The following is a 25,818-nucleotide window of genomic DNA, read 5'->3' as shown; positions in this document are numbered from 1 at the left end:
AGGGTTACCTGGCAGATACCGGGACCCGAGGTTCAGTTAGAGATCCATGGGGGTCAGGATCCCAGCCCCCTACTCTAAGCAACTGCAACTGATTAAACAAGGCAGACCCAAGCATCAAGCGGGAATGGGGCACTAGCTCGAATTTAATTGCCAACATGCAAAGTGAGATTATGAAAAGCTGCCTAGAAAATCTCATGCATTTCTGACATGCACACCAGCACACGTACCCATCGCAGGGATGAGGAACCCACTGGGAGATTCCCTAACAAGTAAACTCAGGAGCATCGTCAACTTTGACTTATCTAGGCCAAACGATGGTGAAACCAAAAGGAGCATTTTCTTCGTTTGCTTTTGACTTTTTGATTTTTCTATAGTCGGAACAAGGCAAGAATAAGAAGAGTAGATCTGCTGCTGGGGCACTTGATGGGCCTCTTCTCGGTGAGCTGATCAGGAATGCCAGGTCACACAGCATAGCCCTTTCCCCACCAAATAACAGACCTTAATTAAGAGAAAGCGATTCCTCTAAATATTGAGACAGGAAAATACACTTGTCAATTACAAAAATAAAATTATGTAACTCCCTAATTATAGAAGAAAGAACACGATACCAAGTATAATGCCAAAGGATTATGAATGGGAAAGGTTGTCCACATGCATAAAAGAAAGCATCTTATGCTTCATAAGAACTTATTTTCATAAAACAATATTCAGTATATTTATTAAGTCCAAGCTAAGCAAACCCTAAAACTTCATCTTACCCAGACAGTCGTTAAGCCACAGTGATATAGGAAGTTAGACTCTAGCTATTCTGTGTAATGTAATCCACTGTCACAAAAGAGGTATTCCCAATTGCAGATAAAAGTTTGGAAATGAAATAGGACCCTGTGTTAGCCTTCTGTTGCTGTGACACATGGGCAAGAGACAGCTTAAAAGAGGACAGACTTATTTTGACTCTGTTTCCTAAGTTGCTGTCCATGCTTGTTGGCCTCATTTTCATGGGTCTGGCATGGTGGAGAGGACGTAGTGGAGCAGAGCTGCTCAGTTCATGGTGGCTGAGAAGCAGAAATTGAGAAAGGGATGAGCTGAGAAAGAGATCAAGAAAACGAAGGGATGACATTCGATGACTTTGGCCTTGAGATGGGCACAGTAATGGAGAAAGCTCAGGTCGCGCAGCTCAGACACCTTGGCCATGTCTGGTACTTGGAAGATGATATGGTAAACCTAGGTAGGGGTAACCTCCTTGTAGTTTCAGGAGCAGTCTACTACTGAAATATGGACACTGGGTCTATCATTTTGGTGCAGGAAGGGCTTTCCACAAACTCTTGGAGATAGAGTCCCACTTCTGAAGCAGAACATATGTATATCTACATAAAATCCTATATACAGATGTGTACTTCAGCATTATTTTTATGTCTTTTTTTTGGGGGGGGGGGTCTAGTTGTGGGGCCTGAACTCTGGGCCTGGGCGCTGTCCCTCAGCTCTTCAGCTCAAGGCTAGCACTCTACCACTTGAGCCACAGCACCACTTCCGGCTTTTTTCTTTTTGCTTATGTGGTGCTGAGGAATTGAACCCAGGGCCTCATGCATACAAGGCAAGCGCTCTACCACTGAGCCACCTTCCCAGCCCCTTCAACATTATTTTTAATAGCCACAAAGTATACACAACCAGATGCCCATCAGTCAAGAAAAATGGATAAATAAAATGTGATACAACTATACAATGGAATATTGTTTGGCCAGAAAAAAGAAATGAAATATGGATACATGCTACAACATAGATGAACTTCGAAAGCATGCTGAGTGAAAGCAGTCACACCCATAAGAACACATTTAATATGATTTCATTCTTGTGACAGTTTAGAATAGAGAAGGCTACTTGGGTGAGTTTGTCTAATACAAGTTGAAATCTGTATAGACAAAAAATAAGATTAGAAATTGCTTAAGATTGTAGGAGGTAAGAAGGGATACTAAAGGAAGTGATGGCTAAAGAGGTTTTGGTTTTGGCCAGGGGCCTATGGCTCACACCGGTAATCCTAGCTACTCAGGAGGCTGAGATCTGAGGATCTGAGCAAGAAAGACCATGAAACTCTTATCTCCAATCAACTACCAGAAAACTGGAAGTGGCGCTGTGGCTCAAGTGGTAGAGCGCTGGCCTTGAGCTGAAGAGCTGAGGGACAGCACCCAGGCCAGAGTTCAATCCCCATGACTAACCAAAAAAAAAAAAAAGTTTTGGTTTTGCTTTGAGGTGATGAAAATATTCTAAAATTGACTATGATAATAATTGTAAATATACTGTATGTATAGATATTACTGTATATACTGTAATATCTATGAATATATTATGTCATTGGAGTATATGGGATAATTGGTATGTAGGTACTGGGCAGAAACTTGGCCAAGAGGAGGGAGGAGTCTGCCTGCCTTCAAGGAGCAAACTTTACATGTATCACCTAAAGTTCAAAAATGGATATGTTTGGGTATTTCCGGGGCCTGCCAGTTACTAACTGCAGCATGGAAAAAGCCAAATTTGCAGTCTTATTATTTAAATTATTAAAATAATAACTAACTGAGAGCATACAATATTATTCCATGCCACCATTGCTGTAGAAAAGAAAGTAATTGTGAATTCTATCCTGATTCATAGGATTTTTAATTTTAATGTCTTGCTTGTAATAACAGGCCTAATCAATTTTTTATAGCTACTTGTTGATCATTTTGATGCTATCAAGGCTTTAAAAATCTGTGTAGTAACTTGGGTGATAAATTATGTGTATATGTGAAGTTTGTAAAGTTTATTCAACTTTTAACTGAAAAGCTCACTATTAGAAAACTGAAACAGGAATCTAGTCTCCCCTGAATCAGATTAATGTGCTTATATGATTTTTCCTTGAATGATTAGAACTTTGATTTTGTGGGACTGTATTTCATAGAGTCTTTTCTGGATAAATACTCAGCAAGGAGAGATAGAGACTTGTGGAACTGGACTGGTTTTTCCACTTAAAATTTTTTTTTTACATTTGTGTTTCAAGCTAGCTGCAACATCCAAAAAAAACATTTTTTGTTTCATGGAGGTTCGTATGAGATCTCACCCCAAACTCTCTTCTAAATGAACTTTTCATATCGAGGTACCATATTCTGAGTTTTCCTGCTCAAATCTATTTTCCTTGAACCCTTTGGTGGCATATCAGTACATCTTCTCTCTGATTTGCAATGCCCTGGGTACCAGCTCTGCCCGCCTTGCAAGGAGGCGTCACTGTTGGTCTCTCCTGGGGTTAATCCTGCAGACACATTCAGGGCTGGAGGCTGGAGGCCCTCCGTGAAAGCATGCGAGCAGCTGACTGCTGACTCAGAGGGGAAAGCAAGCCACCCGCGAATCTCATTGCAGCTCGCTGCTGCATCCCTATCCCATAATCCCTTGCCTGGCTTTCTGCAGTCTTTTCAACAGACGCTGAGAAAAAGATGTCCTGCAAGATAGAGATTGATTGGTCTGAATACCGAAGAGGGTCTCCCACTTGTTAATGACCCAGAAACATTCCTGCTGACTTTCCTGAGCCTCCTCTCGTTTCCTCCATTTTCCCCCCTCTTCCTCTTTCTGTGCATGAGCTGGCACATCACTTCTTAGAACAGAAGATATGCGGGGCTTCTGATGATGGCTGCGCTGCATGGTAGGGAATTTGAACCAATTTCTTTGCATGATGTTTTTCCAAACTTGAGATGTTAGTAGAAATGTGCATTGTTCTGTGGGATTGCCGCTGAGCTGCAGCAACAGATTTGGGTGGATTTAATGCTTTCCTTGTTGAGGCCTCTGTGCGCAGACATGGGTAGGTTCTAAATGCTGGAATTGCTTAGTGTTCTTATACCAGGTGGATAACTGATTTCTACTTTCTCTCTTCTGGCTTTTTTTCCTCCTCCTCGCTCTCTCTCTCTCTCTCTTTCTCTGCATGCTTCACAACTGTATCATAAAGGGAGAGCCATTCTGCTTAAACAAAGGCATCAAATGAACAAGTCTGTATGGGGGAGAAAGCATGAAAGATTTTCTTACGAAGTTCTATTGTGAACTGACTAGAGTTGTTTTAAACTAGTCTTTGTTTTAGCACTGTCATGACGTGTTAAATAGAATGTTTTTCCCCCACTGCATCTTTCTGTTGGGATGAAATAGTGAATTTGCAGGATTCCTTCCTGGCTACCCCCAGGGTGGAGGAGAATGTGCCACAGGGCCCTTCCCCCACCCTGCCCTCGTTTCCGAACCCTGGGCTTGACTTCCATGGGGCTCCCGGTAACCATAGGAAACCCATTCATTCCCAGAGCACTGCTGGACCCTCTAAATTCTGAATGCCATTGAGGGCCAACAAATAAATCCGCAAGAGATTTTTTTTTTTGACAGTTCTTGTCCCTTGTCTTTGAAATACAGTTAAATCTGGGTGGAGCCCAATAGTAGTTTTATGACAGAAAATGAAGAGAAAAAAATATTGGGCTGGGAGGTAGGTTTGCTTTCTCAAACCCTGGGTAATTTTTGTGTCAGAGCTTTCTCTCCAAGAATGCCCCACCCTTTCATTCGTCTTTATTGTAGGGCCATAGGAGAGCAAATAGGTAGGCTAGTTATTTTCAGCTAAAAACTGAATGTTAATAAAGGTTAATAAATGATAAAATATCAACTACTTCCATCTGAGGAAAAAAGCTGGTTTCAATGGCATAGCTTTCAAGAACAGATATAGACTCAGAATGTAGCATTAAAAAAAAAGATCAGTGTTTTTCTCCAGCTTAGATCACATTACAGTGGTGGTTTTATTCCCCATGAATAAATTGTTAGAGGTATACAAAAGGAAAAATTCTACAAAAGAAAAAAAAAGGTAAAGATAGCCATTGTTTTGCTCAGATTCTGAAATTGATTTCTTAAGTTTATTAGGATTCTGTTTTGCCTAAGGATGAGTTTATTTTCTGGAGTCTTTCATTATTTGGGGGAGGAGACAATTTATGAGCAGTTTCTTTTCATTCCGCTGTAATGTTAAATAATGCATGCCAGGAAGGGAGAGGAAGCCTACAATGAGAAGTTTCATGTGTGCTGGGGTAAAGAAGGCTGCTTTCTGGTGGCCAGCTTTCAGTTAGGAGCTCTTCCTAAATCTTGAAATATTTCTTCCCAGTTTTCTCCTAGAAAGACCCAAACGATTTGCATTGCAATGGCTAAAACGTGGCTGAATGTAAAAATTCTGACAACATGTAGCTTCGGGATCCAGCAGTGCAGTGTGCACAGCTCTGCAGCATGCAGTAAAAGAATAAAAGCTGTGCACATTTTCCACCAAAGTTAATATTACAATAGAGATGACTTGATTTTTCAGTGTACTGGATTACAAAAGATTACTGGGCCTTCTGGCCTTATCACATGAAGTAAAAACACTCTCTTTGTCTTAGAAATGAAAATGGCCTTCATGGGGTTAGCTTTTAACATTCATTTCTTTAAACTTATGACTTTCTCTTACTTACTTTCAATAAATTGATAACACTCATACTCAGATTTAAAAAAAAAGTACCCAAGCTTCAATGTTTTAAGGCTCCCTTGTGCCTCTTCATTATCTCTCTGATGAGACAAAGGCGTTAACCAAATATTTGTATGTTATTACTCACTCTCTGGTCTCCCCCCCCCGCCCCCATTTGCCACCCCTCATTGCCAGGGACTGAACCCGGTGCCACGTGCATATTAGGCAAGGGCTCTACTAGTGAGCCAGCCAGACACTCCGCCCATCCTAGTTTTTATTTCTAAAAGAATGTGAATTACCTGTAAACTGTAGCAAATTGGTCATTTGCACACACTTGTAATGGCTTTTAAAATAATTCTCGTGCCATTTATGTCCCTTTATGACACACACAAGGGTCTCAGTGTTTGTTCAGTTTACCCTTTTGTGGGGTGGCTGCTAGGGTTTTGTAAATATTTCTATTGTATAGGTGTGTCTACATTGAACATACTCAGTGTCTACCTAGAAATCTGGAGATGATGACCAGAAAGGGAAGGGGAAAAAAAAACCAATATTCAGTATTTAAAAAATCCCATCATCTGGGAGGCCTGTGTTGCCGGCGTTTGTATGCTCATCTTTCCAGGCCCTTTGCTACCTTCCTCTGCTCTCCCCTGCTTCCCTTTTTCATGAACTGCTTCAATTATTTTCTCCAGAACTTATTAATTGAAGGACATTTATTCCAACCCACAACAGAATGAAATAATGTTTTCTATCACTCAATGCACAAAAGGTGGGGTGCTGCTTAAGTTCTGCTGTAAAATCAATGTCTCTTTCCCCCTCTTGTCAGCCTCTCCCCATCCCCAGAATCCATCCCCACCCCTCAGCAATCTGGTTGCCCTCTGCCCTTCCTGTGGTTCCTTTTTGTGTAATCCCCAGAGGAAGGAAGGGGAAGACTTGGCACAATGATGGATGCGGGGAGAAGAGACCCCACTCATCCTTATTGTCCCAGAATACCGGAAGGTGAATGTCAATTAGCCTGACCACTTAACACTCCATCACACAGACTCAGCCTTCTCAGAGCAGAGATGAAGATGATGAGGACTTCTACAGACAATGCAGTAACAGGCAGTCCTCTAGCTGTACTAAGGAAACAGATTGGGGAGATAGCATATATATCAAGACAGAGCTTAAAAACCAACTTGTATCTGGAAAAGCCAACTCGTCATAGAGGAGACCCTGGAAATAAGTAGGAGAGCCTGGGTTCATCCTTCCTTGTGTAGAGGGCTCTTTCATAATAGATACGTCTTTCTCTCTCCACCACACACATCTATACACAGTCAGGACAAAGACACGTCTAGTTTTTCTCATTTACAAAATTGCCCGCCTGGGAGAGAGGCTTGATTTCATGGAAGTGGGTCACCCTGTTTTAACTGCACGAAAGATTGTCCTCTTTATTGTCTTTTCGTGGAGCCCTTAGGAATGATGCAATTTCAATTTCAGGCGAAGGATGAGAGTTCATAACTTAAAAGAAATCCTAGCACCTGTTTCTCTCGTCATACCTGGAGCTCCATTGCTCACCTGTTCTTGCAGGTAAAGGGGAACACATAGATAGGTATGCCTAGTGATTCATGATTTCCACTCTATAAATGGACCAGGTTTTTTATTATTAATAATAATAATTTTATTTATTTATATTACTTCTTATTATTGTTTGCCTTTTCACACCCTTGTCACTGGCCCAGGAATAATTAGAAATGTAATTGTTTTAATAGAGTCACTTAAAAGGGCATAAAGAGAAGCAGGGACGAAGCAGCCCTGGACTATGGGAATGGAATTGGCGCATGCCTGTAATCTCAGCCTCAGGAGGCTTAAGCAGGAGGATGGCAAGGTCAAGGTCAGTTAGACACTGTCCAACAGCCAAAAACCAGGGGCTGGGAAAGTGGCTCAGTAGTAGAGCGCTTGCCTTGCATGCTTGAGGCCCTGGGTTCGATTCCTCGGTACCACATAAGCAGAAAAAAAAAAAGCCAGAAGTGGCGCTGTGGCTCAAGTGGTAGAGCGCTAGCCTTGAGCTGAAGAGCTGAGGGACAGTGTCCAGGCCCAGAGTTCAGGCCCCACAACCGGACCCAAAAAAAACAAAAAACAAAACAAAAGCCAAAAACCACATATACAAGTGTGCACGCATGCACACACACAGGGGGAGAAGGAGAGGGAGACAGCAATTGAGTTACCCCTAGGACGATGTATATAAAGTATGTTTCAATTTACCCACAAATTACATACTCAAATTTCATTTTTCAGAGGAATCTTGGCCCCTGTTCCGCAGCTGTGTTCGCTAGACCAGCCAGACCAGTTGAGGCCGGCTCTCTCCTCTTCTGACTTTTCTGTTCCAATCCCTCTTCTCTTCCTCATACTGGTGTCAGCCACAAAGAGTTTGAATGTTTTTCTCAAGTAAATGCTATAATTTCGGGTGGGAATTATGGTCTACATGTTAGAATTGCCGACCCAGACATTTTTCTCTCATTTCGTCTTCTATCAAGTTCTGTTCCATTTGGGGTCATTTTCCCCAAGTTGTAGTTGAGGTGAGAAATGGAAAAATGCAGGGATGAGGTACGGAGAGGAAGGCAGGGGCAGGGCTTTTCTCTGTTTTGTGATGGCTGTGTTCCTTTTCCCCACAATGTGTGCTCAATGGGCAAAGCCCCCCGTTCATAAGGAATTTCTCCGCCATCTTCTTAGGTAGCCACAATAGTTTCCCATTTCTTCTTCTGCATTTGTGAACTTGTTAAAATACGTCATTGGTGTTTACCCTCTGGGTGATGGTGGTAGGCCCTCACATGGGAGGTTGGCAATGTTCAGTGTGAATCCACAGCAACATATTGTACGTGTTTAGTCCAATTCATTAAAAAACTCAGTAACTTCATTACTGAGTGCCAGGTGCTAGGACCATCCCAGTAAACAGCCAGACACACATCTCTGCCCTATTGAACCTACCACTGCTGTGTGGGATGACAGTGCACGGGGCAGAAACACATTGTGCAGAATACACTGTATACTGTATCAGATGATGCCCTACTCAGGTGGTGTTGTTGTTTTGTTGTAACACTATAAGAAAAATGCTATAGACTAGTTGGCTTTAAACAATAGAAATTCTGGTGTGCTCGTTTGTGTTCTGCTGGTACTGGAGCTTGAACTCCTGTCCTGGTCGCTGTCCCTGAGCTTTTTTACTCAAGGCTGGTGCTCTTTTCAGTTGAACATAGCTCCACTTCAGGGTTTTGGGTGGGTAATTGGAAGATAAAAGTCTCATGGATTTTTCTACTTGGCAGGCTTTGAACTGCGATCCTCATATTTCAGCCTCCTAAGTAGCTAGGCTTACAGACTTGAGCTACTGGGGCCTGCTAGAAATGATTTCTTACAGTTGTAGAGGCTGGGAAGTCTGAGTGCCAGTGTGGTGAGGTCTGGTGAGGGATCTCTTCTGGGTTGTAGACAGATGGTCTTATTCGCTGTGTTTCGTCATGTGGAGCCAGGGAGGTAGGGAGGAAAAGAGGGAAGGAAGCATTCCTGTTGCTTTTTTTTTTTTAAGGCACTAAAAAGGGCTCCATCCTTATAACTTGATTGTTTTCCAAATACCACCATCAGAGTTTAATGCTTTAATATATGGAGGAGGAAGCCACAAACATGGAGTCCATAGAGAAGGTGACAAGTGCTGGGTACTGGGGACAGGATAAGGGTGAGCCAGCACATGGGTGAGGAGGACTGCTGTTCCACATCTACGGGGAACCTCAGCTGTCAGCCGCATGAAAGCTCTGTAGCTAGCTAGCAGCAATATCAATCTGATGCTGACTACAGCATTTAAAAAGTGGTTCTTTGGCCTGAGCGTGGTGGTATATACCATTATTCCTGGCCTTTAGCAGGCTGAGGCAGGAAGACTTCCAATGGCTTTCCAGCTTGGGCTACTTGGGAAAACCTTGTGTCAAAAAATAAAACTAAGCTGGGCGCTGGTGGCTCACGCCTGTAATAATCCAAGCTACTCGGGGCTGAGATCTGAGGATCGCATTTCAAAGCCAGCCCGGGCAGGAAAGACTGTGAGACTCCTATCTCCAATAAACCACCAGAAAACCCGAAGTGGCGCTGTAGCTCAAGTGGTAGAACGCTTGCCTTGAGCTGAAGAGCTGAGGGACAGTAGTGCCCAAGTCCAGAGTTCAAGCCCCACAACTGACAATAAATGAATGAATGAATGAATGAATGAATGAATGAATAAATAATTAAAACTAGCCAGGGGCTGGTGGCTCACGCCTGTAATCCTAGCTACTCAGGAGGCTGAGATCTGAGGATCACGGTTCAAAGCCAGCCCAAGCTGGAAAGTCCGTGAGACTCTTATCTCCAAGTAGCCACCTGAAAACCAGAAGTGGCACTGTGGCTCAAGTGGTAGAGCACTTGCCTTGAGCTGAAGAGCTGAGGGACAGCACCTAGTGCCTAGCTTTTTTTTTGTTACAGTATTAAAAAAACAAAACAACAACAACAACAACAAAAAAAAAAATCCCAAAACAACCAACAACAAAAAACTCACCTGACTTGGGCATCATCTGAGAGACTCTTACTTCCATAATAAACCAGCAAAAATCCAGAAGTGGATGTGTGGCTCAAGTGATGTACTGCCAGCCTTGAGAGGAAAAACCAAGCCAGAGCAAGAGGCCCTGAGTTCAAGCCCCCATTACCCACACAAAAACAAAACAGAATACATTAAACAAACAAAAAACTTTCTTCCTTGATTTCTATTATTTCTATTAACCTTTTGTCCGCGTGGTAGATATTAGCTGTGCATCTAGAGACACCAAATGCACTGAGGGCACTGAGCATCCTGAATTTAGTCCTGGACAAGGGCAGACCCTATTCAGGCTCCCTCATTAACCTGCACTGTTTCCTGTTGCCTCTGTGAGCAGGATGGGTCACTAGCATTTCACAGAAACTCTAGTGGGAAAAGAAGGATCAGCTGAGAAACTAGCTAAATATGTACTGCTTTTCTAGTTTAGGAAAGCAGCAGCAGGTAGCACCCAAGCTCTTTGATTAAAGGCTGTGGCAGAGTTGGTGCATATTCCTGAGGGCATTTTCAGTGTGGTGGAGCTTCCTGTAGGGCTCAATGATGCATTCAGTGCCTCCGCTCTGCTTAGCACATTGCTCCTCTAGGAAGCCTGCGCTGTTTGCTTGTCTCGGGTATGAAGCTGTAGTTTGGGAAGCATTGGGGTGTCTTTAGGGGTTTCAAGGCTCTATGTTGATTCTGGGAGTTCTAAAAATCTCAGTGCCTTCAACAGGTCACTTGTGATAGATCTGTGATTACCCTCAATTTGAAATTAGTGTTCAGAGTAAGCATAATTAATTTAACATCTGAATAAACAATATTAACAAAGACTTATCCTCATCTACTAGAGTAATTACCATAACCTTAGAATGAGATGTTTTGTTTGAGCATTAAAGCATAAAAATCTTGGCTTAAGAAATCTCATTTGACAACATATATTATTGGAATACAATAAATGTTTTTCTTTGTCTTGAATCTAAAATTCTAAGGTTAAAAAAAAAAACCAGAGTAAAGGGTAATAAGAAAAATTTCAAAATAAAGTTGTATGTGTGTGTGTGTGTTAGCAGATTTGAATTGACAAATGTAATGTCATTTTTCTTTGTTTCTTTTCGGAGATGCTGGGTATCAAAAGTAGGATCTCTCTAACCATTACTGTCAGTTTAAACATTTTACGTATTTATTTTTAATTGTTCAGTAGCTATACAAAGAAGTTTCAATGAAGCAATTGAATTTTTGTGCCCTGGGGCTATGCTACTTTTCTCTGTTATTTAAACTTTAATGCTGATCAAGTAAGAACGCCATCATTTTTGTTGCACACACACACACATACACACCAGTGAAGTATAGTGTTACACTCAATATTAGATATCATGGAGTTGTATGGTATAAGGCAGAAAACTTGAAACTTGAGCCTTTTTATTCCCTGATTTTACTAGATGACCTTGGGAAAGTCATTTAGACTTTCAGCTTTGGTTTCCTGATCTATAAGAGGCAAGTCTGTTCCTTCACTATCCTGAGGTCATAAGGATGTGGTTAAAAAGCAGATAGCATGCCAACATTTTCAGCTCCTAAGAGACTAGCCACATTGAACCCAATCGATGAATGTTTATCTCTAGTTCTTGAGGGAGGCACTCTGTAGAAAGTCTAGAGGGTAATGCTGGCTAATTAGAGACCCTTGTAGTACTTTCCTCTGAAGGCTGAAGATGATAGATATTCTTGGAGAGCATGTGCTATTTCTTATACTCTTTTATGGCCTATCCAGAGTATGGAAATGGGTGTGTCATGTGTGTAACTATACTCAAATAGCTAAGCCCAGTTTTCTTAATACAAGCTGAAATACTTTACATTATTTTATGGTAAAAAAAAACATTAGTATTTGGGGAAGAGTATTTCCTTTAGAAGGTGTAGAATTGTTTGGTACTATAAATATAGGGCATTTTCCCAGCTTCAAACACAGATCAGTTTGAAGTGTCGTTCATATATAAACCAAACTTCCACTGTATGGCCTTCTTAGAACACAAACTCTGGGCAGGGAGGAGGGCTGTTTTGGGAAATGAAAGGCTGGGAGTTTGAAGACATACAAGCCTGTGTTTACATGCTGGCACACTTCTAAATTGAGCCTGGGAGTGATGTGGTTGTGTATAGGTTTGGTTTTGTTTTTATTTTATCCACAGAATGAAAAAAGTAGTATTAATTTTTACTAAAAATCATATTGAAGGTTAACTATTTTTCTTGTTGTTACTATAGTTAAGAGCATTTCCCTTTGGAGTAGCAGGGGCTTTAGATATGAAAACAAAGATTTAGAAAAGTAAGAAGTGAATTTTAGTTCCTCTTTGGTTAACACTTTTGGGCCAGAACCCAGGAATTTTATAAATGCATCTGTGTTTTACATTAGAACTCCCCCTCCTTAATGATAAGCCTGGGCTGTCAACTTCCTTCTCTCTTGTCTTCTAATTTCATCTTTTTTTTTTTTTTTTTTGGGTCCGGTCGTGGGGCCTGAACTCTGGGCCTGGGCGCTGTCCCTCAGCTCTTCAGCTCAAGGCTAGTGCTCTACCACTTGAGCCACAGTGCTACTTCCGGCTTTTTTCTTTTTGCTTATGTGGTGCTGAGGAATCGAACCCAGGGCCTCAGGCATGCAAGGCAAGCGCTCTACCACTGAGCCACCTTCCCAACCCTAATTTCATCTTTTCTAGCATGATTCCTAATATTTCCCCAGACTTTCAAATCAAATATACACACATGAATATCAATACTCTCTTTTCCTTCTTCCCTCCCTCCCTCCCTCCCTCCCTCCCTCCCTCCCTCCCTCCCTCCCTCCCCCCTCCCCCCCTCCCTTCCTTCCTTCCTTCCTTCCTTCCCTCCCTCCCTCCCTAGTTCTGGGGCTTGAGCTCAAGGCCTGGACACTGTCCCTGAATTTTTTTTTTCAAGGCTAGTGCTCTACCCTTTGACCCACAGTTCCAGTTCTGGCTTTTTGGTGCTTAATTACAGATAAGAGTCTCACAGACTTTCCTGCCCATGCTGGCTTTGAACTGTGATCCTCAGATCTCAGCCTCCCGAGTAGTTTCCCCCTTCCTTCCCTCTTTCCTCCCTTCCTTCTTTCTTTCTTTTGTGGTTGTGAGGCTTGAACTCAAGGCCTGGGCACTGCGCTCTTTTGCTCAAGGCTAGCACTCTACCAGTTTGAGTGGCTAATTGGAGATAAAAGTCTCTAGGGGATGGGGCTGGGAAGGTGGCTTAGTGGTAAAGCACTTGCCTTGCATGTATGTGGCCCTGAGTTCGATTCCTCGGCACCACATAAGCAAAAAAAGAAAAAAGCCGGAAGTGGCGCTGTGGCTCAAGTGGTAGAGTGCTAGCCTTGAGCTGAAGAGCTGAAGGACAGCGCCCAGGTCCAGAGTTCAGGCCCCACAACCGGACCCAAAAAAAAAAAAAGTCTCTAGGGGACTTTTCTGCCTTCAGGCTAGCTTTAAACTGAGATCCTCAGATCTCAGCCTCCTGAGTAGTTAAGAATACAGATTTGAGCCACCAGCACCTGGCCAATAGATATTTCTTTAAAGCTGCAAAGACTGCTTGTAGCTTTGCTACCCACTTATGAAAGATGTGGTTTTGTTTCAAATCTACAAACCGTTGTGTTCTGAAAACACTGAACCACATGTAAAATTTTAAATTTAAGATTCTGACAATGACTGTCCTGCATAAGAGTATGTAGGGATAGGGGCTGGGAAGGTGGCTCAGTGGTAGAGCTCTTGCCTTGCATGCATGAGCCCTGGGTTCGATTCCTCAGCACCACATAAGCAAAAAGAAAAAAAGCCAGAAGTGGCACTGTGGCTCAAGTGGTAGAGCGCTAGCCTTGAGCTGAAGAGCTGAGGGACAGTGCCCAGGCCCAGAGTTCAGGCCCCACGACTGAAAAAGAAAAAAAAGAAAAAAAAAAGAAAAAAAAAAAGAGTATGTAGGGTAAGAAAAGCCTCTTTTCTACTCTCAGATTAGGGGTCTGAGAACTGTGAATTAAATGAAGCACAGATTAGCAGGAGAAAAAGGTATACAGATTTTATTGAGGTCAGTATTTTAATATGTGCACAAGAGCGTCATAGAAAAGTAATGAAAACCCAAAGAGGTGATTAGGCTTGGGAGCTTATATACTGTTTTCATAATGGGTGATAAATTCTGGAGAGCAATTAGACAAAGGAAAGAGTGTATTGGACCCTAGGGAGTGGTAACTTGAGGGAAGCGATGAGGAAATGTATAGTAGATGAGGTTTGTTTAGTGAGATTTCTCCTTCTAGTCTCCGGTAGGTAAAAGCCTTCCCCTTTTCTTGGAATGGGTGGTGGGGCACCTTTACAAATGGAAATTTCCTTTGTGAAAGAAAAAGTTGTCCACAGATGGCACAACATGCCTATAGTTCCAGAATTGGAAGGGAGAGACCCAAAAGTTAGAGATCAGGTGGGTAAATATAGGAATCTCCATCTAAAAACAAAGGCCTGGAGGTATGGCTCAAGTATTGAAGCATTTGCCTAGCAAGTTCAAGGTCCTGAGTTCAAACCCCAGTATAAATGAATAAACAAATAAATTGATAAATGAATTGTATGCCCATAGTAAGGAAAAAGGGAGAGACAGAGAGCTGTTTGTGTGTCTGCCATTTATCAGCAATGATCCTGGGCAAAGAGGTATATTTAGGGAACATAGTCTGGTCCTTTCAAGAACAAAACATAGGAGAACACTGAATTCAGTAAGAATATAAAAGGCAAAACCTGAAGGTATGAGCAGATATGCCTGTATAAATATGGACTCCTCAGCAAGCATAGATCTTGCTCCCACACACCCTTTTTAATCTGTTGTTGGCTGGTAAACATGTGCTTCTCTTATTGCCTTATACCACAAACACCAAGCCGCTCTCCCTATTACTTCTACAGCATGAAGGGCTGGCTCTGGTCCTGCTGTGGTCCCGGATGTAGAATGCCTGTATTTGTGATGAGATGCCTGGAGGCAAAGAGCCCATGGTTGACTTGCCTGACACTCACGTTTTTTTTGCCCTTTTGGCTTTTCTCTCTGACAGCAGCAGCGTGCAGGGTCGAGGACGCCCGGCCCCCCATGTCAGTGGTCTAGGATGGCCAGTGAGGGCACCAGTATCCCCAGTCCTGTGGTACGCCAGATTGACAAGCAGTTTCTGATCTGCAGTATATGCCTGGAACGATACAAGAATCCCAAAGTCCTCCCCTGTCTGCATACTTTCTGCGAGAGGTAAGCCTCTTGGGTGTTGGGAGCAGGACTTTCCTGGACTGCCTTTCACCGTCTGCTCAGGGATCTTTCCCAGGATTCTATCATTACACACAGGAGACAATGGATCTCTGTGCTGTTGACAGACATCTGGGAGCCCAATCATGGGTCGCCAATAACTTACCTCATTGCAAACAATGAGACGAAAGCAAACCAGTAGCCACTGGCACATTTCCAAAGGAGATGGAGCATTACATAAGTATTTTTAGATTAAAGAACTTTAATTTTCCCTTTATTCTTTGTGAAGCAGTTTGTGGCCCTCAATCTTTCCTCCTCACAGAGGAACTTTCAATTATAAATCTGTCATTTCTTTTTTCTTTGCAACAGATCAGGTAAGAAACCTGCCTGTGTTAGGAATCATCTCAAAGGACAGTGATTTTTTTTTTTCCCTAAAGATACTTAGACACAGAGTAATGTCATTTTTGGATACTATGATGTTTTAGATGAAGAAAAAAAGCTAAAAAATTATAAGATTATAAATTGCTTGACTATAATTTACATATAAAAATTCATTTTATCCTTCTTGAGAAGGTATGCTTTTTTTTTTTTTTTTGGTTGGTTGTGGGTCTTGAATTCTGGGCCTGGGCGCTGTCCCTGAGCTCTTCAGCTCAAGGTTAATGCTCTACCACTTGAGCTACAGGACCACTTCTGGCTTTTTCTGCTTCTGTGGTGCTAAGGAATTGACCAGGGCTCATGCATGCGAGGCAAGCACTCTAACTCTGAGCCACTTTCCCAGCCCAGGAGGTATATTTTTGAAAGGGGTGTTAAATCATCAAAATATAATTTTACTCTATTGTTTAACTTACCATTTAAGAAATCAGACACAAAAAGTTTGCTGTACTTAGTTCACCTGTCGTCTAATTTAACTACTTGAAGGCCCTGACTTTTGTGGTCAAGGCTAGTGCTCTACCACTTGATTCACAGCTCCATTTCCAAGTTTCTGATGGTTAATTGGAAATAAGAGTCTAATAGACTTTCTTTTTCCTGGCTGGCTTCAGACTGTGATCCTCAGATCTTAGCTTCCTGAGTAGTTAGGATTACCGATGTGAGCCACCAGTGCCTGGCTAGTAATTATAATTTTTAAAATTACTGTTTTGAATTACTTAAAATAATAAAATGGTAGTTAATGTTGTATAACATTTTATTAATTTTTTTTTTCTTGGTCGTGGGTCTTGAACTCTGGGCTTGAGTGCTGTCCCTCAGCTCTTCAGCTCGAGGTGAGCACTCTACCACTTGAGCCACAGCACCACTTCCTATTTTATGGTGGTTTATTAGAGATAAGAGTCTCATGGACTTTCCTACCCCGGCTGGCTTTGAACTGCAATCCTCAGATCTCAACCTCCTGAGTAGCTAGAACTACAGGTGTGAGCCACCAGTGCCCAGCTTATTATTACATTTTTAAATTAATTTTGTGCTGGTCCTGGGACTTGAACTCAGAGACTGGGTACTATCCCTGAGTTTACGTGCTCAAAGCTAATGGTCTACCACTTGAGCTACAACTTGACTTCCAGCTTTTTTGATAGTTAACTAGAGATAAGAGTCTCATGGACTTTTCTGCTAAGGATGGCTTAGAACTGTGATCTTCAGATCTTAGTTAGGAATACAGGAATAGCTAGGATTACAGGAATGAGCCACTGGCACCCAGCTCTGTTATTATTAATTAAATGCTTCCTATTGTAGAACAGGAAATCAGTATTTCCAATGGCTTCAAATGTGTGTCCATTCCATTTACCCCATCAAATGTCATGGACATTTGTTATCTGACTGTTGATAAGTTTTTTGAGTTGACTTATGCTGTAGGGTCTCAAATGCAAAAGAATAACCACATCTTTGGTGGTGATGCTGAGTGGAGAGAGAAAGTAGATTTGTTAGTAATAATTGTGGGCTTTTATATGCTTGGGGTTGGTGTGTGTGTGTGTGTGTGTGTGTGTGTGTATTTTTAGTGATGGTATGTGTAATATACCATGCTTTCTATTTTATTCAGTTTATGCATTAGCTTAAGTGCTTTGCAATGCATTTTCCAAAATAATTGAGTAGAGTGTGTAATTTCTTTCTGTACTACCTAATGGATATGGTTTAAACATGAATGCCAGCAGAGTGTTCTAATGCTTTGTATTCACATGGTGAGATCATAACTCGGTTTGTAGTAGCTGGCACAGCCTTCCTGGCATGCTCCATGTTGAGAGCCACTCGATCCAAGCTTGGCAGAGCAGTCCCATTCCTGTCCTGTGTTCAGGGCCTGCTGAGTCTACTTTGGGAGTTCTCTTTCCTTACTCTGACAGGTGAGAACCAACCCTTGTGAACTTCCCTGGATCTGGCCCAAACCACTTGTGTGCTCCATTTCATTGTTAGTGGTGGAGATTTGGAGTTCCCTGTATGGAGTGCTACGTGTTAGGATTGTACTAACAATGTGCATGCTGGAATGATCTCTTTTCAAGTCCCTGGATCACTTTCCTTAGAACAGAAAGATTTCATTTCTGTAGAGATAGAATCTCACAGCATTCTCCTTGTTAAGACACCAAACTCTAGGACCCTTTGTATGACGTGTGTACCTTTGCTAAGGCTACCTGGAGGCATCTTCACAATTGGGTCACAGTTGTCTTCCACAACACTGTCAACAAGGCTTGGAAGGAGAGCAAAGCTAGACACTGTCATGTCCTCACAGAGGAGAAGTTGCGAGTTCTTTAATCACTTAGATGAATGTGATAGGAAGCCAGGGGCAGGAGTGCCCCAGTCTACAGGGGCCTCGGCCCTCATCAGGGAAGGCTTTGCTTCAGAGGCAGTTGCTAAGCAAACCCCCAAGATGAGTTAAAATGAAGTGAAAGGGAGTGAGTAGGAGGAAGGAGCCTGCTGTAGGGAGGAGCCAGGACACTGGGAAGAATTTCAGCTCCGAGGGGCTCTTATGCACCACAGGAGGAGAAATGACAGAAAATGTGTAAGGTCATTGAAGTGGGCCTCCCATGTCACCCTCTATGGCCTCTCATCTTCATTGTAAGTGCAGGGATCTTGTGTCAAGTGGAGGAGGGGGAGAATTCAATGATTCTGAGTTCTGAATGTCACTTTGACAGCAGTATGGAAAAGGGGTACCAGAGTCCTAGAGTGTAAGACTGTTGCAGAAGCCTAAGGAAGGTTTAATGGGTTGGGGAAGAAGAAAACGGGAGAGGATGGAGAGACATTTAGTAAGTGGCAGGATTTTATGATGGATTGGGCGTGAAGAATGAAGAGGATACATTTTGGGGGAAGATCATTGGCTTGGCTTAGGGAAACATTGAACCTCTGAGGTCAGATGTTGGTGACTAATGTCTGTAATTCTGGGTACTCAGAAAGCTTGAAATCAGAGTATTGAGATGTGAAGTCAGCCCAGGCATAAAAAGTCTGTGAGACTTTGTCTCCAATTAACTAGCAAAATCATAGGCTGGAGACATGATTCAAGTAGCAGAGTACCAGCTGTGAGCAAGCAAGCTGAACAAGTTTGAGGTTCCCCCATTGTAGGCATTAAAAAGAAAATGAAATGGCTGGGCACTGGTGGCTCATGCCTGTAACTTTAGCTACTCAGGGAGCTGAGATGTGAGGATTGCAGTTCATAGCCAGCTGGAGCAGGAGAGTCTGTGAGATTTTCACTCCAATTAACCTTTTGAAAACTGGAACTGGAACTGTGGCTCAAAATGGCAGAGTACTAGCCTTGAACAAAGGGAATAGTGCCCAGGCCTTGAGTTCAAACCCCATGATTGACAAAAACAAAATAAAAACAAACAAAAAACCCACAAAAAGGGCTGGGAAGGTGGCTCAATAGTAGAGCGCTTGCCTTGGATGCCTGAGACACTGGGTTCAATTCCTCAGCACCACATAAGCAAAAAGAAAAAAAGCCAGAAGTGGCGCTGTGGCTCAAGTGGTAGACTGCTAGCCTTGAGCTGAAGAGCTGAGGGACAGCGCCCAGGCCCAGAGTTCAGGCCCCACGACTGGACCCCCCCCCAAAAAAAAAAAACAAAAAAAAACCCACAAAAAAACCTGTGAGACACCTGAGAAGTTAAAGATCATTGGCATGGTAATGAGCCCAGAGCAGACATCTGTGGAAAGCAATATAAATATGTGAACACTCATGTATTCATGAATGTAATGTCACAAGAAGAGAACCACTCTTAGGATAGACTGGAAAAACTCTAACCTTATTAACTCAGGAAAGAAGGAACGGACAGGAGGAGGCCCAGGAGTCAAAAAGGTGAGGGAAGAGAACTGGGTGTAGTGGCTTAGGCACCAGTTTTTTGGGTGGTAGAGATTGGAAGATCATAGTTCTCAAGACCAGCTCAGGCAAAAACTTTGTAAGACTCTGTCAGAAAGTAAGTGGACAGGGCGAGTGTGAGGACAGCTAGCTCTTGTCCGGGTAGAGCACAGCAGGAAGGAGGAAGGATTCTACAGAAAAGCCATAAAATCACTCGGTAGCTTGGCTGTCACTGTCGGTGAGCACTCTGTGCTGAGTGTGCCCTGTCTGCTCCACCGCAGGTGCCTGCAGAACTACATTCCCGCCCACAGCTTGACCCTCTCGTGCCCCGTGTGCCGCCAGACCTCCATCCTGCCCGAGAAAGGGGTGGCCGCCCTCCAGAACAACTTCTTCATCACAAACCTGATGGATGTGCTGCAGCGGACGCCAGGCAGCAACGTCGAGGAGTCCTCCATCCTGGAGACCGTCACCGCTGTGGCTGCAGGAAAGCCTCTCTCTTGCCCCAACCACGATGGCAATGTAAGTGACAGACGTGGCCCGGGAGCATGGCGGCTGTGACGTGGGGTGGCCTTTGGGGACACCAGAGATTTCTTGATTAAAACAGGCTTTGCGAGGAAACCTGAGTCATGATTTAAAAGTGATTGATTTTGTTCCTAATTTTTTGTCTGCTCACTCTCTCTGGCCTGAGTTATCTAAATAACAGAACCATCCTCATGGTGTATACCAAGCATGTGTTGTCGGCATCCTCAGGAAAGTCAGTAGCTAGGCAAGTCTTGATCCGCATACATGTCTAACTTTGAGCCTCAGTCCTCAGCTCTCAGCCTCCTGAGTAGCAGGATTAAAGGCATGAGCCGTCATTGCCTGGCTTATTAGTTTGAGCATTCTTGGTGGCCATTCCTCACATTGGCTCTGGGTGAACTGCTCGGGCTGTCTCTTTAGAGCTCTGATACTAAGTACTAGCTCTGGGAAGGCATCTCTGTCAGATACAAGGGGCACCTGACTCCTTAGTAACATCCAGCCACCATGTTCTATAAGGCCTCTGAAATCATTTGGTGCATCATTCTCTTCCTGCTACCCTCTGCCTGTGGAGGATGCTATTAATTAGTGTTATCTACGTGACTCTTGGCAGAATAAAGGTTCCCCTCTGCAGACTAGAGAAGTCAGTTTTCACAGTATCAGGAGATCTACTGTAGACCTGGTTTCAACTTGGGATGTGAAAGGGTGAAAGCAAAGTCTATGGTTACTACCAGAAAGACTTAGAAAAGAATTCCTAAAGTGTATTTCTGAGCATAGCTCACCAACAGAGACCTTTGGGTGGCTGATAGATAGAAAATCTATTAGATAAGTTCATTGCAGGCAAGTTAAAAGGGTTCTTTAGGTTAAAACTCTTCTTAGGGTTGGGAGCATGACTCAAGTGGTAGAACTCCCTGTCTAGCAAGCCAAGGTCCCTAAGTACCACCAAACCCACCCCTCTCCCCAATGCAGCTCATCCAGTCACATTAAAGGTTAAAGCAATCTAAAGAGTTTGACCCTCCCAGAGGTGAGCAAAGATATTTAAAGTATGTTTTGAGCTCAGTCATTAGGGTTCCTTGGAATCATAAAATTTATGAAGTGGCAATCAGCCTTGGAAAATTGGCAGCAAGTGTATTAAATCCTTCTGTTGTTTGATCTTAACATAAATTTAGGAGTTCACACTGCTGCTTTGAAACAGGGATCCTCATTGCGTAGTCAAGACAAATGCATGTAATATTCCAGATAAATTGCTGCAGTTAATTACCTTGGGCAAATCTTTAAAGACAAGTCAAGCATCTGAAGGTTAATGAAATAGGGTAATTAAAGCAAAGCAGGGTGCTGCCATTCTAACGGGCAGGTGCTGATTAGCACTGGTGGATGACAAAGCTTGCCATCTGCTTTAAGTGCTGCGACACAATGCCTTCTCTTTAAATTGCTATGGTATTGTCCAAGTGGAAGGATGGACAGTGATCTATGAATTTTTATTTTGTGTTGTTTTTTTGTCAGTTTTGGGACTTGAACTCAGGGCCTGGGCATTGTTCCTGAGCTCTTTTGCTCAAGGCTAGTGCTCTACCACTTTGAGCCATAGTTCCACTCCCAGTTTTCTGGTGCTTAATTGGAGCTAAGAGTCTTACAGACTTTCCTGCCCAGGCTGGCTTTGAACTATGATCCTCAGAGCTCAGCTTCCTGAGTAGCTGGGATTACAGGTATGAGCCACTAGCACCCAGCTTGATCTAGGAGGTTCTTGGCACATAAAGCTAACACTCCAGCCTGTGCTTTATGATCCTAGGTACATAAATAAATGATCAGGAAGTCACACCGCTGCTCAGTTAGGCACTTGGTAAGAAGGATCTAGAGTCATGCAAAGAGTATGATGTCCTCAAGAATGTCATGCCATCCATGGCTCACCTATAATCTTAGCTACTCGGGAGGCTGAGATGTGAGGATCTCGATTTGAAGGGAGCCTGGACAGAAAAATTGATGAAATTCTTTCTCCAAAATTACCAGTACAAGGCAAGGCTGGACACACAGCTCAAGTGGTAGAGCACCATACAAGCAAGCTCTAGGCCCTGAGTTCAAACTTCAGTACCATAAAAACAAGAAAGAAAAGAATGCCCTGCCAGTAATAAGTCCTGCTCCCTACCAACCCAGGATCAACCTCAGTGGTTGGTTGTGACTATTTTTTTGCTGATAGACATATCTGGTAACTACCTCTCAACAACACTAAGTTCACCCTGGCCTCTGGGCACACATGGGGACAATGATGTTGTCTCTGGGGGGTGAGGGGGAAGATGAGAGGGGATGGATGAGCTCTGCAGGGCACACACCCCTCCCCACCATTAGCACCCAGTTCAGGCCAGCTGTCAGAACCCAGCAGGGCATTTGAGAATGACTAGCTGTTTGCACTTAAACATGACATCATAGCCTTTGCTATCAAGATGCGTTTAGGACAGCAGATAGGGGTTAGCCACCCAGGTCTGTGCTGTCTCTTCAAGGCTGTAATTCATTAAAAAAATTTTGTTCATATTGTTTTTAAGGTAAAAACACACATAATATCAAATTCAACATCTTCTCCACCTACAAGTATACACTTAGTGGTTCATAAAGCAGTGCAAACATTACAGTCTCGTTCTGTAGCGTTTTCGTGACCTTGGAGAGGAATGGTATACCCATTATGCAGACGCTTCCTTTTATTAATGTGGGAGACTGTGGGTCGTGAGTTTCACGCAAACCTTCCTTGCGCCCCTGGGATGAAGAGCATTTGTTCATGAATGTCTGATACTTTTAATATGTGGTTAGATTCCTTTTGCTGATATTTACCAAAGGACTTTTCAACTATTTTTATAAGGGGTATTGGTCTATATATAATTTTCTTTTCCTTTTCTTCCTTTTCCATCTTTCTTCCTTTTTGAAGTACTAGGGTGTGAACTCAAGGACTCACACTTTGATAGGCAGATACTCTACCACCGAAACCATGCTCCAGCCCTTTACTTTAGTTTTTTGTTTTTTTGTTTTTGGTCATGGGGCATGAACTCTGGGCCTGGGCGCTGTCCCTGAGCTCTTTAGCTCAATGCTAGTGCTCTACCAATTGAGCCACAGCTCTACTTCTGGCTTTTTCTGCTTATATGGTCTGAGGAATTGAACCCAGGGTCTCATGCTTGCAAGACAAGCACTCTACCACTGAGCCACCTTCTAAGCCCTCGTTATTTTTCTTGATTTTGCCCCAGGATATCCTGTGACCTCAGTCTATGGCATCCAAGTGTCTCAGATCAGCAGTGTGCATCACCCTGCCCTGATTATTTGTTGAGCTGGGGCTCACTTTTTGCCCAGACTGGCCTCATAACTGAGAGCCTCTTGATCTTTACCTCTTGAGTATCTGGAGTTACAAGTATGACCCACCATGCCTGGCCTTGGTCTATAATTTTCTTGTGATATTGTAGGTGTTAGGAAGATACTGGTACTGGCCTGGTAGAATAAATTAGGGAGTACTATTTTGTCCTTTGTTTTTTGAAGAGTTTGGAAAGGTTCTGTATCAGTTCTGATTTATAGTATCAATTCTTACTTGATAGAACTCACTAATGAGGCTTTTTGCTGGATTCTAATTGTAAGTCTATTTGGGCTTTCTATTGCTTCTTTGAATCTGTTTTGGCAGTTTGTGTGTTTCTAGGAATTTTTCCATTTTATTTATCCAATATGTTGGTGTAAAACTATCAGTAATGTTCCCATATTTATTTATTTATTTTCTTTATTTCTTTTGGTGCCAGAACCGGGGTGTGAACTCAAGGCCTCAGCTCTGTCCCTTAGCTTTTTTCACTCAGGCTGGCTCTCTACCTCTTGGCCACACTTCCACTTCCAGCTATTTGGTGGTTAATTGGAGATAAGTATGTTATAGATTTTCCTGCCCAGGCTAGCTTTGAATCATGATTCTCAGCTCTCAGCTTTCTGAGTAGCTAGGATTACAGGAGTGAGTCTTTGGCACCTGACATCCCCTCTCAAATTATATGTGCTCTTTAATTTACTGTTTTCCCTCTTCAAACTGTGATGTCTCATGAAATCTAAAATGATCTTGCAGATAGTTTGAAGGACTTTTATCTGAATATGGTTCACTGAGTTTGGAAAGCACTATGTACAATAGTGAGCCTTAATAAGGAGATTTGCCCCTTGGGTTGCTCTAGCACCTGCTGCCAGAACCATGGCTAAGCATTGAATACCTAATATATGCAGGCATTGTCTAGCCTGTGAGTGGGCCAGGCTTGTGCTCAAGGATTTAAAACCTTATATTTCATAAATGGGGTCTAAATAAAAGTGCTTGGTGGGTGCATTCACCCTGAAAAATCTATCCAGCTGTCTTAGGTTTATGCCCTATTTGGTATCTGCATTGTACTTCCAAGAGAAAGTTCTCCTCAAAAAGTGCTGTGGGCCAGGGTGCTATGCTGGTGGCTCACGCCCGTAATCCTGCTACTAGGAAGCTGAGATCTGAGAATTGAAGTGCAAAGCTAGCCCAGGAAGCCACACCAAAAAAGCTGGAAGTGGATCTGTAGCGCAGGCACTAGCCTTTAGCACGAAACAAGGTCAGCACCCAATCTCTAAATTCAAGCGCCATGGCTTACATGCTTGCGTGTGTGCGCGCACACACTCTCTCTCTCTCTCTCTCTCTCTCTCTCTCTCTCTCTCTCTCTCTGCTTTGGAAATCTATTATTCCTAGCTGAAAGAATAGGGGAATAACTAGGTAATTTTCAGACTTTATGCTATGTTGTTACTAAGTGTCTATCACCATCAGGATAAGGTTTATTTTCAGGCAGCTGATGATGTCATTGTCATTACGATGATGTCATTGTCATTACCACAAGAGCTACTGCTTATTAAAAACATCCTGAGCCCATGCCAGGCATTAAGTAGGTTAACAGTAACCTACTGTATCAGTAACCTACTTAATTCTCATAGCAGCCTAAATGATAGGTTCCTGTTATCCTCCCCATTTGACAGAGTTGGAGTTGAGACACTGTGAGGTTAAGTCATTGGCCTGAGGTCATTAAACTCAATAACAGGAGAAACTGGGGTAAAAACTGCCCAGTGCAGCCTATCCATGACCCAAACAGTGAGTATTTCCAAAGCGAGACCCCACCTTCCTTGTGGGTCTTCTTTGGCTTTTTCACTTTCATTCTCTCAAAAATGTATAGGGGAATGTTCCAGATGATGTGTGCTTTCAGATGAAGGAATGGGAAGCAAATATGAGAACCCAACTTGCTTCTATGAGGCAGATACTTCAGAGAGTCACAAAAACAAAAAAAAACAATGCCATGTTCCTCAGAAAAGTTTTGTTTTGCAAATATATTTTCCATAGGTTACATTATTCATGTTAATATTTGAATGGACTTATTACTGCTTGTGATAAATTAAGTTCTTAAAATATTTGTGCTTCAGAAAAATTTTTTGTGCCAGTACTGAGTCTCAAACTCAGGACCTGGACACTAGTCCTTAACTTTTTCTTTCAAGGTTAGTGCTAGTGCTCTACCACTTAAGCTGCAATTCTACTTCTAACTTTTTGGTGGTCCATTGGAGATAAGAGTCTCAATGGATTTTTCTGCCCAGGCTGGCTTTGAACTGTTATTCTCAGATGTTAGCCTCCTGAGTAGCTAGGATTACTTGGGTGAGCCACAGGCTGTGTTCAGTTTTTGGTATGGCAAACATGGGTTATATTTCAGTTTTCAGTATGGCAAATGCATAGGACTGGGCATGTGGCTCAGTGGCATAGCACTTGCTAGCATGTGCTCAGCTTAGGTCCTGGTTTAGATT

General features: G+C 42.8%; 1 protein-coding gene across 1 annotated transcript in view; it reads left to right on the top strand.

Moving 5' to 3' along the window:
• The window catches only part of Trim2 (tripartite motif containing 2), a 79,757-nt gene that overhangs the window by 25,864 nt on the left and 28,075 nt on the right, over positions 1-25,818 (top strand). The window contains exons 2-3 of the mRNA XM_042701691.1: positions 15,070-15,254; positions 19,791-20,028. Coding sequence (XP_042557625.1) covers positions 15,121-15,254; positions 19,791-20,028 — 372 coding nt within the window. The 5' untranslated portion in view covers positions 15,070-15,120. The remainder of the gene's footprint in view (positions 1-15,069; positions 15,255-19,790; positions 20,029-25,818) is intronic.

Source organism: Dipodomys spectabilis, unplaced genomic scaffold (assembly GCF_019054845.1).
Source record: "Dipodomys spectabilis isolate Male_0828 unplaced genomic scaffold, ASM1905484v1 ptg000297l, whole genome shotgun sequence".
In the NCBI taxonomy this organism is placed as follows: domain Eukaryota; kingdom Metazoa; phylum Chordata; class Mammalia; order Rodentia; family Heteromyidae; genus Dipodomys; species Dipodomys spectabilis.
The sequence above is the reverse complement of the archived record's forward strand: the minus strand, read 5'-3'. Positions and strand labels throughout refer to the sequence as shown.